Source organism: Giraffa tippelskirchi, chromosome 6, assembly GCF_054371585.1.
Source record: "Giraffa tippelskirchi isolate mGirTip1 chromosome 6, T2T-mGirTip1v1.2.pri, whole genome shotgun sequence".
Taxonomy (NCBI): Eukaryota; Metazoa; Chordata; class Mammalia; order Artiodactyla; family Giraffidae; genus Giraffa; species Giraffa tippelskirchi.
The window spans coordinates 47,898,909-47,913,503 of NC_137280.1; the positions used below are offsets into that span (position 1 = coordinate 47,898,909).

Sequence of the window (14,595 nt, forward strand, 5' to 3'; positions counted from 1 at the left end):
TGGTGATGCCATCCAACCATCTCATCCTCTGTCATCCCCTTCTCCTCCTGCCCTCAGTCTTTCCTAGCATCAGGGTCTTTTCTGATGAGTCAGTCATGTGCTCAGCATAGGACTGACTGGCATAAACTGTGCCATCAATGAATGTTGAACAAATGACTATTAATAACTTGGTATCGTGTTTCCTTTTTAGCTATCAGTCTATCATTATGAGCAGTTTTGTTGACACTAGTCTATGCTGCAGTCTGTGGTCACAGCACCCGAGTTCCTCTTGTGTGCTGGGCACTGCACTGGATGTACTAAAGGCATTAAAAGTGACAGACCATGGTCCCTGTTCTCAGAATGTTTGGCTGACAGTGTGTGGAAAGCATCTGTTGTATGACATGGCAGGTTTCTATCTTGTACGAAATGAATGATTTCATTGGGTAATAATGAAAATGATACCATTTCTAGTAATTACTGAATGTTATTAACAGCCATGATTGGTAAAATTAGTTTTCAAATTTGATTCTAAAATACATCTTAGATGTTCAGTATGATACTTTTAGTAAAATTCTAGCTTTTATCACAGTATCTTTTCTTTTTACTTTCATAGCTGCGTTAAATTGTTCTGAACCTATTTTAAAGTCTGGTAGGTTGTAGGGGAAAGAGAAGCACCCATTTTTGGTTTTATTTATTTATTTTAATAAATTTATTTATTTTAGTTGGGGGCTAATTACAATATTGTAGTGGTTTTTGCCATACATTGACATGAATCAGCCATGGGTTTACATGTGTTCCCCATCCTGAACCCCCCTCCCACCTCCCTCCCCATCCCATCCCTCTGGGTCACCCCATCACCCCAGCCCTGAGCATTTGTCTCATGCATTGAACCTGGAATGGTGTTCTGTTTCACATATGATAATATACATGTTTCGATGCTATTCTCTCAGAACGTCCCACCCTCACCTTCTCCCTCAGAGTCCATGAGACTGTTCTATGCATCTGTGTCTCTTATTCTGTCTCGCATATAGGGTTATCGTTACCATGTATCAAATTCCCTATATATGCATTAGTATACTGTATTGGTGTTTTTCTTTCTGGCTTACTTCACTCTGTATAATGGGCTCCAGTTTCATCCATCTCAGTAGAACTGATTCAAATGTATTCTTTTTAATGGCTGAGTAATATTCCATTGTGTATATGTACCACAGCTTCCTTATCCATTCGTCTGCTGATGGACATCTAGGTTGCTTCCATGTCCTGGCTATTGTAAACAGTGCTGCGATGAACACTGGGGTACCCGTGTCTCTTTCAATTCTGGTTTCCTTGGTGTGTATGCCCAGCAGTGGGATTGCTGGGTCATATGGCAGTTCTATTCCCACTTTTTTAAGTAATCTCCCCACTGTTCTCCACAGTGGCTGTACTAGTTTGCAATCCCACCAACAGTGTAAGAGGGTTCCCTTTTCTCCACACCCTCTCCAGCATTTATTGCTTGTAGACTTTTGGATAGCAGCCATTCTGACTGGCGTGAGATAGTACCTCATTGTGGTTTTGATTTGCATTTCTCTAATGAGTGATGTTGAGCATCTTTTCATGAGAAACACCCATTTTTAATATTAGATTCTTTTTAGCTCTAATTTAAAACTGAAGCACAGCAAACTTACTCGTCTATTGCAGATTTTACCAGTCCCATCAATAGTCTTGTGATGAAAGTGCATCTTGTATTAAATTTGTTTAAGCTATGCATTATTTGAGATTTTTGAGCGTAAGTTTGAAGTGTTTCTTTATTGTTGGGCCATAAAGCAGTGGTCCCCAGCCTTTTTGGCACCAGGGACTGGTTTCATGGAAGACAGTTTTTCCGTGGACCGTGGTTGGTGGTGGTGAAGTGGTTTCAGGATGATTCAAGAGCATAACATTTACTGTGCACTTTATTATTGTTACATCAGCTCTACCTCGGATCATCAGGTATTAGACCCTGGAGGTTGGGGACCCTGCTATAGAGAATCAGGAGGGTACATGATATCCCAAGGTGCTTTTTATCTTTTGAAGAAAGTATCATAAAAGAATGTGATAAAATTTCTAGCTGAACATTTGCAGAATTTTAAAATTTCCATCTAAGAATCTTCACAGGACAGGGGTTAACTTTTTCTATTGTAGGGAACAGTCTCAGGTCACTGGGTTAACTGGAGCTTTATACTGATGATTTGTGTTCATGAGACAGACTAATCACTTTAAATGTAGCTTTTTGCTGCACCTGCTTCTCTTCCAGCCTCTTCTCTACCTTGGAGTGTCTGCTTGGAAAGGCAGTAAACATTCTGAAAGCGTTGTCTTTATGGCTGGACAGACTAGGGTTAGTCTTCTGTCACCTCATCTTTTGAGTGGCTTCCTAACCTGTAAAATGTGTGTCTCTTAAAAAGTGTACTGACGCATAGTTCAGGCTGAGTCACTGTCCTTGTTCATTTCCTCATCGTGTTTTGTATAAACTCCTCACGGGTACAGCTGTTCCTTGTGACCTGCTTACTTGAGCTCTGAGTACCGAACGCATCCCCCTCTCTCCAGGTTTCCTGTTCAGATTCCTGAGGGACAACCTGGACCAACTCAGGAAGGCTGATCCTGGGCCCCAGACCAGCCTCTGCCTTAGCAGGTGCTCCCCTTGCAGAGGGCCGTCTGCTCTGGGTTGAGGTTACAGAGGCGACCGTCTCGCGTGCTGCCCGCCCTCACTGTGAACACCAGGTTACACAGCAACGCGCCACCGCACTTGCTTCTCACCTGCTTTCCCACCGTCTCTCGTCTTCTGGTAGTGGGCGAGGCTGGCCAATGGAGAGGGACGGCTCCTAAGCCACGTGAGTGGAAGGCTGTTAATACCTCTGGTAAAATCGCTGTTGTGAAGGGTGTCTTTCGAAGAGAGCAGCTGGGAGGGACGGGACTGCCCTGTAGCAGCCACGGATGTTTGGGATGGAATGGGAGGCACTATATGGATCATCTTAATTTCCTTCCTGATCACGTCTAAATTCCTCCCATGTTACTCTCTCAGCTTTGCAGAAGGAGCTCTCTGACCTTTCAAAGAGGCTGGAGAACCTCCCAGGGAAAGGACATCTGAGAAGCTCCAGCTAGAGGAACAGTAAGGTTATCCAGTCCTTACAAACCAGACTAAGGACAGCAGTCTCAGAGGGAAATATCTAAGATTTCTGGATCCTTCCTTAGGTATAGTTTTTATTTCTTATCCTCAAGTGATTGCTCTGTTATCAGTGAAGAACTAGCCTGCTTACAAGATTGATAAGGAAAAACTAAAAAGAATGTTAAGAAAACAGGCTCAGTGGAAGATGAGAAGAGGAGAGAGGACTCAGGAGAGGCTGAAGGTCATGGGGAAGACTGACGGTAACAGGCAGTAACAATGATAACTGGCTAAAACCAAGTGCCTCCTCCTGCCTGGCGATCCCAGAGCTGCTGCTACTGGGTTCACACCTAAAAGTTTAAACTTTTATCTGCCAGATCTAGTCCACAGAGAGAACTTCTCTTTTCAGAGAAGTTACTAGAGGATGGTTTTTCCAGCTATGTGTTTCCAGTAGTCATTACCTCGTGTTTTCTTCCTTCCCCACCAAGATGCTTCTGCAGAAGGGCCTGCGGCTGGGCAGACAACCAGAACTGAAGACTGAGACCTACTCCTCCACCCTGGCCCGCACACAGGGACCTTGTCTCCTAGGAGAAAACTGTCTGCTGGGAACTGTCTGTTGTATAAAATAAGGTAAGAACTTACTTAGTACTCCGCTATTCATAGAATGTGTTCAGAATGCTGCTTTTAATTCTCATAATTTCCTGAACTGAGCATTATTCCCATTTTAAAAACAAAAATGTGCCTGGGCCAGGATCACATATACATATCGTGTTTTAACTCCCAAGTCCAGTGCTCTTTGACTCACATTATGTATACAGTCGACCCTTGAACACGGGTTTAAACTGCGTGGGTCCACATATACGTGGACTTCTTTCAGTATAAATATAGTACCTGTATTTACATTTTACAGATTTTAAGTACGGAGAGAAGCTTGCGTTTGACCAGGGGTCACAAAATGTGGAATCAGAAACTAAAGGTTTGAGCCTTGATTCTTTCCCAGCTGTTTCGGGTTCCTACCCACGCTTAGGTGAGTTGTTGGTCAGTTCTTTTTGCTGTTGAGGCAGAGATAGCAGTATGTTCTAGGGGAGGTGGAAAAAGAGCTGTCACTAGTCCCAGAGGTGGGTTCTAGGCTCAAGAACCCAGAAGAAACTCACACACCTTTCTCTTTTAATGCTGAAGCTGAATGAAAAAGGTGACACATTTTTAAGCAGTATATTTCCACTTGGAAAATGCAGAAAGCAAATTATTCTAAAGCTGCATGTAAACACAGAAGAATGTTGCCTGCTGTGGAAGAAAAAAAAAAACATTTATATAGTATAGGCATGATGGTCCAAGGAAAAGAAAAGTTGCTTTATTTCAAAACAGTAACTTCCTTATTTTGGAGCACTGGCTTAAAAATTCAATTATTGATACAAATATACTTATTTTGACCTCCTAAGAAATATTTATATCAGGTGAATTTCCTGAATTTATTTTAAAGACAGAATTTTTAAACCATAGAAAACAATTAGAAACAATGTATGTCAACAACATGTGTAAAATTAAGCCACAGTTCAAATTTAAGCTAAAAGCCAAACCATGAAAATTACCTCAACTAGTATTAGCTGCTATCATTTAGAACATTGCACATTGTTTCAATAACTTAAAAGTGAATGTATCTTCTTTATATGTCCTAATCGCCCTGGGAAGTGGAATTTTCCCAGTAGATTTAAATAATAAGTCCAACTACTTACTCATAGTAGGAGATTCTGGCATTAACTATAGCTGAGTTTAACAGAAATATAGAAAATCATGAAGATACATGAAGCATTTAGAAATGATGACTTCCTTAGAAGTCCTAGATGAGAAAGGCGGTTCTCCACTTCCTGACAGCACCTACAGGTTATGTTGCTACACAGTGGAACTCAGCAGAACAGCAGTCTGACAGATGATAAGCAACTTACAGGAAATTCTGTCGCCTATTCAATGTTTCATTATGAAGCTACTATTTTGACCAGTATTAGAAAAAATTTTTAACTCCATTATGCTGACATTTCCGGAAGTGTTAACTTAGCAACACGTCATCTTCTGATATGCCATTTTATTAAACTGAAAGAAAAAGATGGTACATTCTACTTTTTACTTTAAAAGAGATTTAATTCAATAGTTTGATTGCTCACTGTTGAAAACTACATTTTCTTCCTCAGAACTGTACGGCACTGAGGTGGAAACAGTTTTCATGATCCTTGACTTCCCTTTAAAGGAAAGTTACGGAATTTCAGCAGCAGACATTATCTGGTTCCTACTCAAACTCCATCTCCAAGAAAACGTGAGAGAGAATCTAAAAGTTCTGTTCAAGGCAAGAAGAAATTCCAAACTTGAACATTTCACTCCAACAACTTGGATATACCAGCTGCTCCATCACTGGGTAGGAACAATTACCAGCAGATTTGTCACTGCCATTGCTAAATTTTATGTCCTGTTGTATATCCAAATACATGCACATAAAATATATGTACAGATAAATTAGTGTTAATTAAAAACTCACATCTATAAAATGTCCTTCGTTCTGAAATCTATGTAATTGTTTTCCAGACTGGAAACCTAAACATCTTGGCTACATATTAAAAACATGCTGTAATGTACATATGCTATGGAAAACTTCAGAACTGACCTTCTCTTAAAAGCAAACAAACTCAGAGTGCTTTTGTTATAGCATCATCCTCTAATGAGACCTAAAAGACCACTAAATTCAGGTATTTACCAAAGAAACAGTGTTGATATCTACTAGCCGAACAGCCCTAATAAACCAACAGCTGAACTTCAGATAGTCTTTCTCAGCTCTTTGTCGATTAGGAAGTTGAAGCATTTTCAATTAAAGCCTTCATTTTTCCAGTAGACTTCAACATGTGTGGACCAAACTAGAAAAAAAACAAAAAGATACGGGTTCATGTAACAGCAATGATAGCCCCCCTCCCAACCATAGACCACAAGGTATGTTCATGAAAAACCAAGCAGCTCGATAGTATTAAAACCGTTATGAATCGACAGGTTGTTACAAACATAATATATCATCAGTGAGAAAGACAGCAAAATTACTCCCTATCAATCAAACTGTAGTCATCATTGCAAGACCCTACCTTAGTCCAATTTTACTTCTTTTAATAAAAGAAGGATACAGAGTTTCAAAGATGCTAGAATTTCTAAGATATCTACCTCTCTGGGATAGATAAACACATCTCCCCAGTGACAGTAACTTGAGGAAAGGGAAGGTCTAAATTAGTACTTAAGAGCTTCCATGAAATCTGCTCAGTCTCCACCTCTGGCAGGGCCCACAGCCTCCAAGGCCCTGGTCAGATCTCTTTCCCCTTCACAAGACTTTCATAGGTGCCCTAAGAGAATGACCTTTCCTTTCTACATCACAACATTTACACTGTCCTTAGATGTAAGTTTTACTGTAATGAATTTCACTTCATTGTGCTTAAATATAAACAAACAGCATGGAAAATTGAACATAGGAGATACCTAGGGTTAGCTTTTACTTACAGAAGAGCATCAAGAGGGAAGCAGTCTAGCTGGCTGTAAGGACTAAATCCTACATCACATCCTTTTGCATCTTGCAGACGACCAGCTGAGTGTCTTGCGCAGCAGTGGACTGGACCACAGGCTGCACTAGGAGAGAGGTCTGCCCAGTACTCACCAACACTCTCTCGGAAGTGGCCTCTGATTCAGACTTTGGGATTCCTTTTTCAGCTTCACCTTGACTATCGCTTCGATACCGATAAGCAAACTTCTTTTTCAGCGCCTCTGCTATGAGGGCAGCGGGGTCAGCAGCATCCGCCGGCTTGGGCTTTGTGTCTTGTTCTGACCTTAGAGAAGTGAAGAGAAATCAAGGAGGCATTGTGGTGCTGACAGCATGGCTCTAGCTGCAGAGACACCCAATAGAGACAATGATGCAGGGAGGTGGGAGCCCTAGATTTACGGCTTGACAAAACAGCACAAAAGGTACCCAGTGAATAGTCCCTCAGTTCCTCTAAGGAGCAGAGCCTGCAGGCTCCTTCAAGGCACGCAGGGTTCCCTCCTCCACAAGCCTGGTCCCTACCTTAGCAGATAGACAACACAGCCAGAGGGAACAATGACTGCACAGTAACAAGGCTTTGGAAGCAATGGGGGAGAAATGAGAGTAGCCTGTGAGTGTCAGTCCTGCTAATCTCTCCGTTAACTGCATACAAAAGCTCCTGGGGACATAAGAGCTATTCCAGTAGTCATGTTATAAAACAAAGTTCTCAAGAAGCTTAGTTTGTGTGTGCTCAATCGTGTCCGACTCTTTGTGACCCTATGGTCTGCAGCCTGCCAGGCTCCTCTGTCCGTGGGATTTTCCAGGCAAGACTGGAGTGGGTTGCCACTTCCTCCTCCAAAGCAGCTTAGTAGTTGCTTATAAAAGGCATAAGAATCCAAGGGAAGTGGGAGAGAAGGCAGATGTCTGCTCACCTTTTTACTGAGCGCAGTTTCACACTGTTCATGTCCTTTAGGATCTCCAGCATGTTGGGCAGGTCTGTTTTCTTTGGACTGTTCTTGACCAGGGTCTTCCCAGCAGAGGCGTTTTTCTCTCTTCGCTCTTTTATCAGATCAATAGCAGAAGTGCTCTGCTGGAGCCCCGGTGGTGGGAGGGGAGGTGGCGGAGGAGGGGGCGGCAACGAGGGCGCTGGCGGGACCGAGGGTGGTGCCGTGGCAGCAGGCCTGGCGGATTCTAAGTCACCTACAGAAATGAGGGAAAATCAATTTAATCCTGGTGGTAAGAGGCAAATAAAATATTTTAAAAGTAGAGTTATGTTAAGGACTTTATAGCTGAAAGCAGTAATCTTAAAAAGAATCTCAGTCACAAGTAAAAAGGAAGTTTCAGTTACTTGCTTGGAATCTAAATGCCTGAATTTCAGTCACGGTATCATGTAATCCCAGTCTCCAGATGGAAATGTTCCATTTAACTTTACAGGGTGCTTTTGTGATATCAAATGTTCAGGTCTCACTGCTTCACAGTGTGCAGCTACTTCTAGATGAAACAGCATCTGGACTGCACACACAACTACCTCCAGTAGGTAGTCTGACAGTTTAGTACTAGAGTAAATAACTATCGGATACCTCTGTGGTTCATTTTAAGTATATTTACATAGACGATAAGCATGAACTAGAGAATGTAAATTGACCAGAATGTGTTTAAAAGTTTTAGATTTATTGAAAAAAAATTGAGAGGAAAAAAAAATTATAGTTAATTCCCCAGAAGAATAAGTAACTAAGAGTTAAAGCAGTTATAAAATAAGGACCTAAAAATCCATCTTTCTGCATAACTGGAGATTAGAGAGTTGTTTGGGCGTGAACTATATTGATTAGTTTATTCGAGGGAGTTGGGCTGTAATAGAACATCTAACAGAAATACCCAGATGACCTCACAATTTATAGCAGTTTTCCTAGTCTGCCAGAAGAGGGAGGTAAAGCCAAAGAGAAATGTATCAATAACATATGTTAAACAGAAAAGGGCAGGACTTTGGGTTTTCAAAAGTCACCTGTAGGTTTCACTGAAGTAACACCAGGTGCCTGGAATATATTCACCCTGCCCATCGTGGCCTGACCCAGATTTGAGGTTTCCGTGTGGGTTACATTAAACTATAGGACCACAAGCTAAGTGACTCAGAGGTGGAATAACTATCCTGTACCCTTTAGAGCTGGCTTATACTGACTCAGAACACTAGGAAAAACAACCACTGCTTGCCAGCAGATTAATAAGCTAAGATTTCAAGGCTGTGGTTTCTTCTCCAAAGTGACAATACCACACAAATAAAAGCAACAGTATTAGACCAGAGTCAGAGGCCCTGAATTCAGTTTCCACTCTGGGCAAAAGGGAGAGAAATGAATATTAAACAGCTACTTTGCACTAAAAATACTATATATAGTTTCCACATTTACTCCCACAGTAACTCCACAATATAAGTAACTACTATCCCAGTTACAGAGCAGGAAAGCAAGGCCTTGTGCTTGCCTCAGGTCACATAGGTAAGTAAACACACTCAACCCTGCCAGGGCTGTTCTGCAGTTACCTCCTCCAGTCTAATGTGAATGGTGCCATTATTACAGACAGTGAAGTATCACAGCAGACACATGAGCAGTGTTTACCTTTATCAGTGGATGTATATTTTGTGTTTCCAAAATATACTCAGCATCCTCTGACAGCATTAAGATTGTTCAAAACAAACAAAAACCACTTAAACTTGCCTGGGTCCTGTACTGGACCATGCAGCGGATAGGCCCCTAGTTTTCTAGCAAGCCCAACAGCTGTTACTCACTAATAAACTTCTTTTTTAATTTTTATTGTAATATAGTTGATTTATAATGTGTTAGTTTCAGGTGTACAGTGTACTGATTCAGTTATATATAGGTATGCATACTGGGGCTTTGCAGGTAGCTCAGTAGGTAAAGAATCTGCCTACAGTGCAGGAGACACAGGTTCGATTCCTGGGTTGAGAAGATCCCCTGGAAGAGGACATGGTAACCTACTCCAGTATTCCTGCCTGGAGAATCCCATGGACAGAGGAACCTAGAGGGCTACAGTCCATGGGGTTGCAAAGAGTCAGACACGACTGAAGAGATGGAGCCACAAATATATATAATTTTTTCCCCAAGTGACTGGCATTCCCCCCACCCCCCACCCCCATTTGCTGACTAATAACTGGAGGACTCACAGACCTGCACTGAGGTTCTGCTGTTCCTGGAGGGTCACGATCTTGGCAATTTGAGCTCTAAGGGCAGCAAGCTCACTTTCAAGGGCACAGATCTTCTGCAGCGCTTCCTCACTGGCCAGCGTCGAGGTCTGCAGCTGAGGCTCTTCTGGCGACAGGGTGGGTAAGGACGGCTGCCTGCTGTGGGGCTTCTCAAAGAAAGGAAGATCATTCTGAAGGGTTGGCCTTGACCGGACCTCTATCCTGCAAGGACAGAAGTTGGCTGTCACAGGCTTTTGAGAGGGGCTATGAAAAATCGTCACTTCGAAGTTAATCAGAACGCAGCAGAAGAGAACATCTGAGAGCCACTTTTCATAAAACCCCTGCTGTAAGTTTCAAAACAACAAAGCACTTGTCAACCTGATGTAGATCCACACCAGGCCGACTTTCTTGTTGCCATCATTCTTAATCTTTCTCTCTACATTTTATATTCAAGCCAGGAGGCCTCACAGGTTCCAGCAGTGTTTTTGCTAATTCATGTTTTGTTTTGGTGGCCTGAACTAAGATGATGCAACTTGTAATGCTCTTAAAAATGGTAAACTAATTATTGGTTATAAATGACAACCAAAGCAGTAGTCCATTAACCCTTCCTCAACATCTTTGTTTCTGCATTTCCATATCAGTGTTTTCCATATGTGATAAAATGTACCAAACTATAAGACATACTGTAACAATATGAGCCAAACTGCAGCATTAGACACTAAAAAGGAGGGGGGGGGATAATTATAATTGAACTCATGCAGCAATTATATAGATGGTCTCATTTTCACTTAAAGGTTTTCTAATGTGCACTGCACTGTAGCTCCATGTGGAAGTCTTTTGGGGTTGAGAACAACATTCAGATTTCTTTTCAACTGTCAATTTGTATATTTATCCATTTCCTATTTTCTACAATTAGGTTTTTTGGCCTCTAAGCCCTTTTCTCTTTTTTCTTCCTCCAGCTTTACTGAGGAATCACTGACAAATGTTGTACGTATATAAATACTGTACAGCATGATAATCTGATCATGTGTATACACTCGGAAACAATCACCACACCCAAGTTAAGTACATCCCGATTTCCCTCACAGTCTCATGTGAGGGAACCACAGCACGGCAGGCCTCCCTGTCCATCACCAAATCCCGGAGTTTACCCAAACCCATGTCCATTGAGTCGGTGATGCCATCTCATCCTGTCGTCCCGTTCTCATCCTGCCCTCAATCTTTCTCAGCATCAGGGTCTTTTCCAATGAGTCAGCTCTTCACATAGGGTAGCCAAAGTATTGGAGTTTCAGCTTCAACATCAGTCCTTCCAATGAACACCCAGGACTGATCTCCTATAGGATGGACTGATTGGATCTCCTTGCAGTCCAAGGGACTCTCAAGAGTCTTCTCCAACACCACAGTTCAAAAGCATCAATTCTTCGGCACTCAGCTTTCTTCATAGTCCAACTCTCACATCCATACATGACTACTGGAAAAACCATAGCCTTGACTAGATGGACCTTTGTTGGCAAAGTAATGTCTCTGCTTTTTAATATGCTGTCTAGGTTGGTCATAATTTTCCTTCCAAGGAGTAAGCGTCTTTTAATATCATGGCTGCAATCACCATCTGCAGTGATTTTGGAGCCCCAAAAAATAAAGTCTGTCACTGTTTCCACTATTTCCCCACCTATTTGCCATGAAGTGATGGGACCGGATGCCATGATCTTAGTTTTCTGACTATTGAGCTTTAAGCCAACCTTTTCACTCTCCTCTTTCACTTTCATCAAGAGGCTCTTTAGTTCTTCTTCACTTTCTGCCATAAGGGTGGTGTCATCTGCATATCTGAGGTTATTGATGTTTCCCCCAGCAATCTTGATTCCAGCTTGTGCTGCTTCCAGCCCAGTGTTTCTCATGATATACTCTGCATATCAGTTAAATAAGCAGGGTGACAATATACAGCCTTGACGTACTCCTTTTCCTATTTGGAACCAGCCTGTTGTTCCACGTCCAGTTCTAACTGTTGCTTCCTGACCTGCATACAGGTTTCTCAAGAGGCAGGTCAGGTGGTCTGGTATTCCCATCTCTTTTAAGAATTTTCCACAGTTTATTGTGATCCACACAGTCAAAGGCTTTGGCATAGTCAATAAAGCAGAAATAGATGTTTTTCTAGAACTCTCTTGCTGTTTTGATGATCCAGTGAATGTTGGCAATTTGATCTCTGCTTCCTCTGCCTTTTCTAAAACCAACTTGAACATATGGAAGTTCACGGTTCATGTATTGCTGAAGCCTGGCTTGGAGAATTTTGAGCATTACTTTACTAGCGTGTGCTGCTGCTGCTGCTAAGTTGCTTCAGTCGTGTCCGACTCGGTGCAACCCCGAAGACAGCAGCCCACCAGGCTCCCCCATCCCTGGGATTCTCCAGGCAAGAATACTGGAGTGGGTTGCCATTTCCTTCTCCAATGCACAAATGAGGTGAGTGCAATTGTGCGGTAGTTTGAGCACTCTTTGGCATTGCCTTTCTTTGGGATTGGAATGAAAACTGACCTTTTCCAGTCCTGTGGCCACTGCTGAGTTTTCTAGATTAGTTGGCATATTGCGTGCAGCACTTTCACAGCATCATCTTTCAGGATTTGAAATAGCTCACCTGGAATTCCATCACCTCCATTAGCTTTGTTTGTAGTGATGCTTCCTAAGGCCCACTTGACTTCACATTCCAGAGTGAGTGGCTCTAGGTGAGTGATCACACCATCATGATTATCTGAGTCGTGAAGATCTATTTTGTATAGTTCTTCTGTATATTCTTGCCACCTCTTCTTAATATCTTCTGTTTCTGTTAGGTCCATACCATTTCTGTCCTGTATTGTGTCCATTTTTGCATGAAATGTTCCCTTGGTATCTCTAATTTTCTTGAAGAGATCTCTAGTCTTTCCCATTCTATTGTTTTCCTCTATTTCTTTGCATTGATTGCTGAGGAAGGCTTTCTTATCTCTCCTTGCTATTCTTTGGAACTCTGCATTCAGATGCTTATATCTTTCCTTTTCTCCTTTGCTTTTTGCTTCTCTTCTTACTAGACAGATGATTTCCTCTCACTAGACAAATGACTAGTGGGATTTATCACCTATTCTTGATTCTGTTCAACAAAATCCTCTTGTTTTATATTTTAAAAGCTAGATCTTCCTATAAGTGATATTTAGCAGAAATTACCCTTGACCACAGTACTTTATTGAAGTACATTAATAGTTAATGACTAGTACCAAATAATTTCAGATTGTTCATGAACAGTATGAAAAGGCAAAAAGATGACACTGGAAGATGGGCCCTCCAGGTTAGTAGATGTCCAATATTCTACTGGGGAAGAGCAGAGACATAGCTCCAGAAAGAAGGAAGTGGCAGGCCCAAAGCAGAAACAATGCTCAGGTGAAAACAACAGAATGATCTCGGTTCATTTCCAAGGCAAACCATCCAACACCACAGTAATCCAAGTCTATGCCCCAGCCACTAATGTTGAAGAAGCTGAACTATGTAGATCTATGAAGATCTACAAGACCTTTTAAAAAAATGAAAGTGTTGGTCACTCAGTCATGTTCAACTCTTTGTGACCCAATGACTGTAGCCTGCTGGGCTCCTCCGTCCTTGGGATTCTTGAGATAAGTATAGTGGAGTGAGTTGCCATTCCCTTTTTCAGTGGATCTTCTCGACCCAGGGAAACCTGGGTCTCCCATGTTGCAGGCAGATTCTTTACCATCTAAGCCACCAGGGAAGCCCCGGTACAAGACCTTCTAGAACTAACATCAAAAAAGATGTCCTTATCATCATAGGGGATTGGAATGCAAAAGTAGTAAGTCAAGGAATACATGGAATAACAGGCAAGTTTGGTCTTAAAGTACAGAATGAAGCAGGGCAAAGGCTAACAGTTTTGCCAAGAGATATGCACTGGTCATAGCAAACACCCTTTTCCAACAACACAAGAGATGATTCTACATACGGACATCACTGGATAGTCAACACCAAAATCAGACTGATTATATTTTTTGCAGTGGAAGATGGAGAAGCACTATACAGTTAGCAAAAACAAGACCTGGAGCTGACTGTGGCTCAGATCATCAGCTCCTTATTGAAAAATGCAGGCTTATATTAAGTAAGTAAAACTATGAGGCTATTCAGGTGTGACCTAAATCAAATCCCTGATTATACAATGGAGGTGACAAACAGATTCAAGGGATTAGATCTTGTAGAGTGCCTGAAGAACTATGGATGGATGTTTGTAACACTGTAGAGGATGTGGTGACAAAAACTATCCCCAAGAAAAAGAAATGGACAAAGGCAAAGTGGTTATCTGAGGAAGCATTAAAATAGATGAGAAAAGAAGCAAAAGCCAAAGGAGAAAGGGAAAGATACACCCAACTGAATGTAGAATTCCAGAGAATAGCAAGGGGAGATAAGAAAGCCTTCTTAAGTGAACAATGCAAAGAAATAGAGGAAAACAATAGAATGGGAAAGACTAGAGATCTCTTCAAGAAAATTAGAGATACCAAGGGAACATTTCATGCAAAAATGGACACAATAAAGGACAGAAATGGTAGGGACCTAACAGAAGCAGAAGATACTAAGAAGAGGTGGCAAGAATACACAGAAGAACTATAGAATGAGTATCTTATAATGACCCAGATAACCACAACGGTGCGGTCACTCACTTAGAGCCAAACATCCCAGAATTTGAAGTCAAGTGGGCCATAGGAAGCATTAGTACAAACAAAGCTAGTGGAGGTGATGGAATTCCAGCTGAGC

The 14,595-nt window shown here is 41.8% G+C and overlaps 1 protein-coding gene and 1 long non-coding RNA gene across 33 annotated transcripts in view; one reads left to right on the forward strand and one right to left on the reverse strand.

Moving 5' to 3' along the window:
• Positions 1 to 3,982: 3,982 nt before the first annotated feature.
• Positions 3,983 to 5,899, forward strand: LOC145510988 (uncharacterized). Its single transcript, XR_014057356.1, has 3 exons — positions 3,983 to 4,121; positions 5,281 to 5,501; positions 5,669 to 5,899. It is a non-coding gene; the product is annotated as an uncharacterized LOC145510988 (long non-coding RNA).
• The window catches only part of MTFR1 (mitochondrial fission regulator 1), a 59,264-nt gene continuing 48,913 nt past the window's right edge, over positions 4,245 to 14,595 (reverse strand). For 7 of the 32 annotated variants that reach the window (XR_014057323.1, XR_014057324.1, XR_014057322.1 and 4 more), the window contains 5 exons: positions 9,812 to 10,047; positions 7,565 to 7,832; positions 6,774 to 6,942; positions 5,838 to 5,994; positions 4,245 to 4,378 (listed from right to left, as the gene is read on the reverse strand). Coding sequence is in view for 4 of the 32 variants with exons in the window: in XM_081503304.1 (XP_081359430.1) it covers positions 5,926 to 5,994; positions 6,774 to 6,942; positions 7,565 to 7,832; positions 9,812 to 10,047 (742 nt within the window). In the remaining 28 variants the exon portion in view is untranslated. Of the gene's footprint in view, positions 4,379 to 4,423; positions 5,995 to 6,773; positions 6,943 to 7,564; positions 7,833 to 9,811; positions 10,048 to 14,595 lie in introns of those variants that run through there. The other 25 variants (XR_014057330.1, XR_014057334.1, XR_014057321.1 and 22 more) reach the window with 7 other exon arrangements.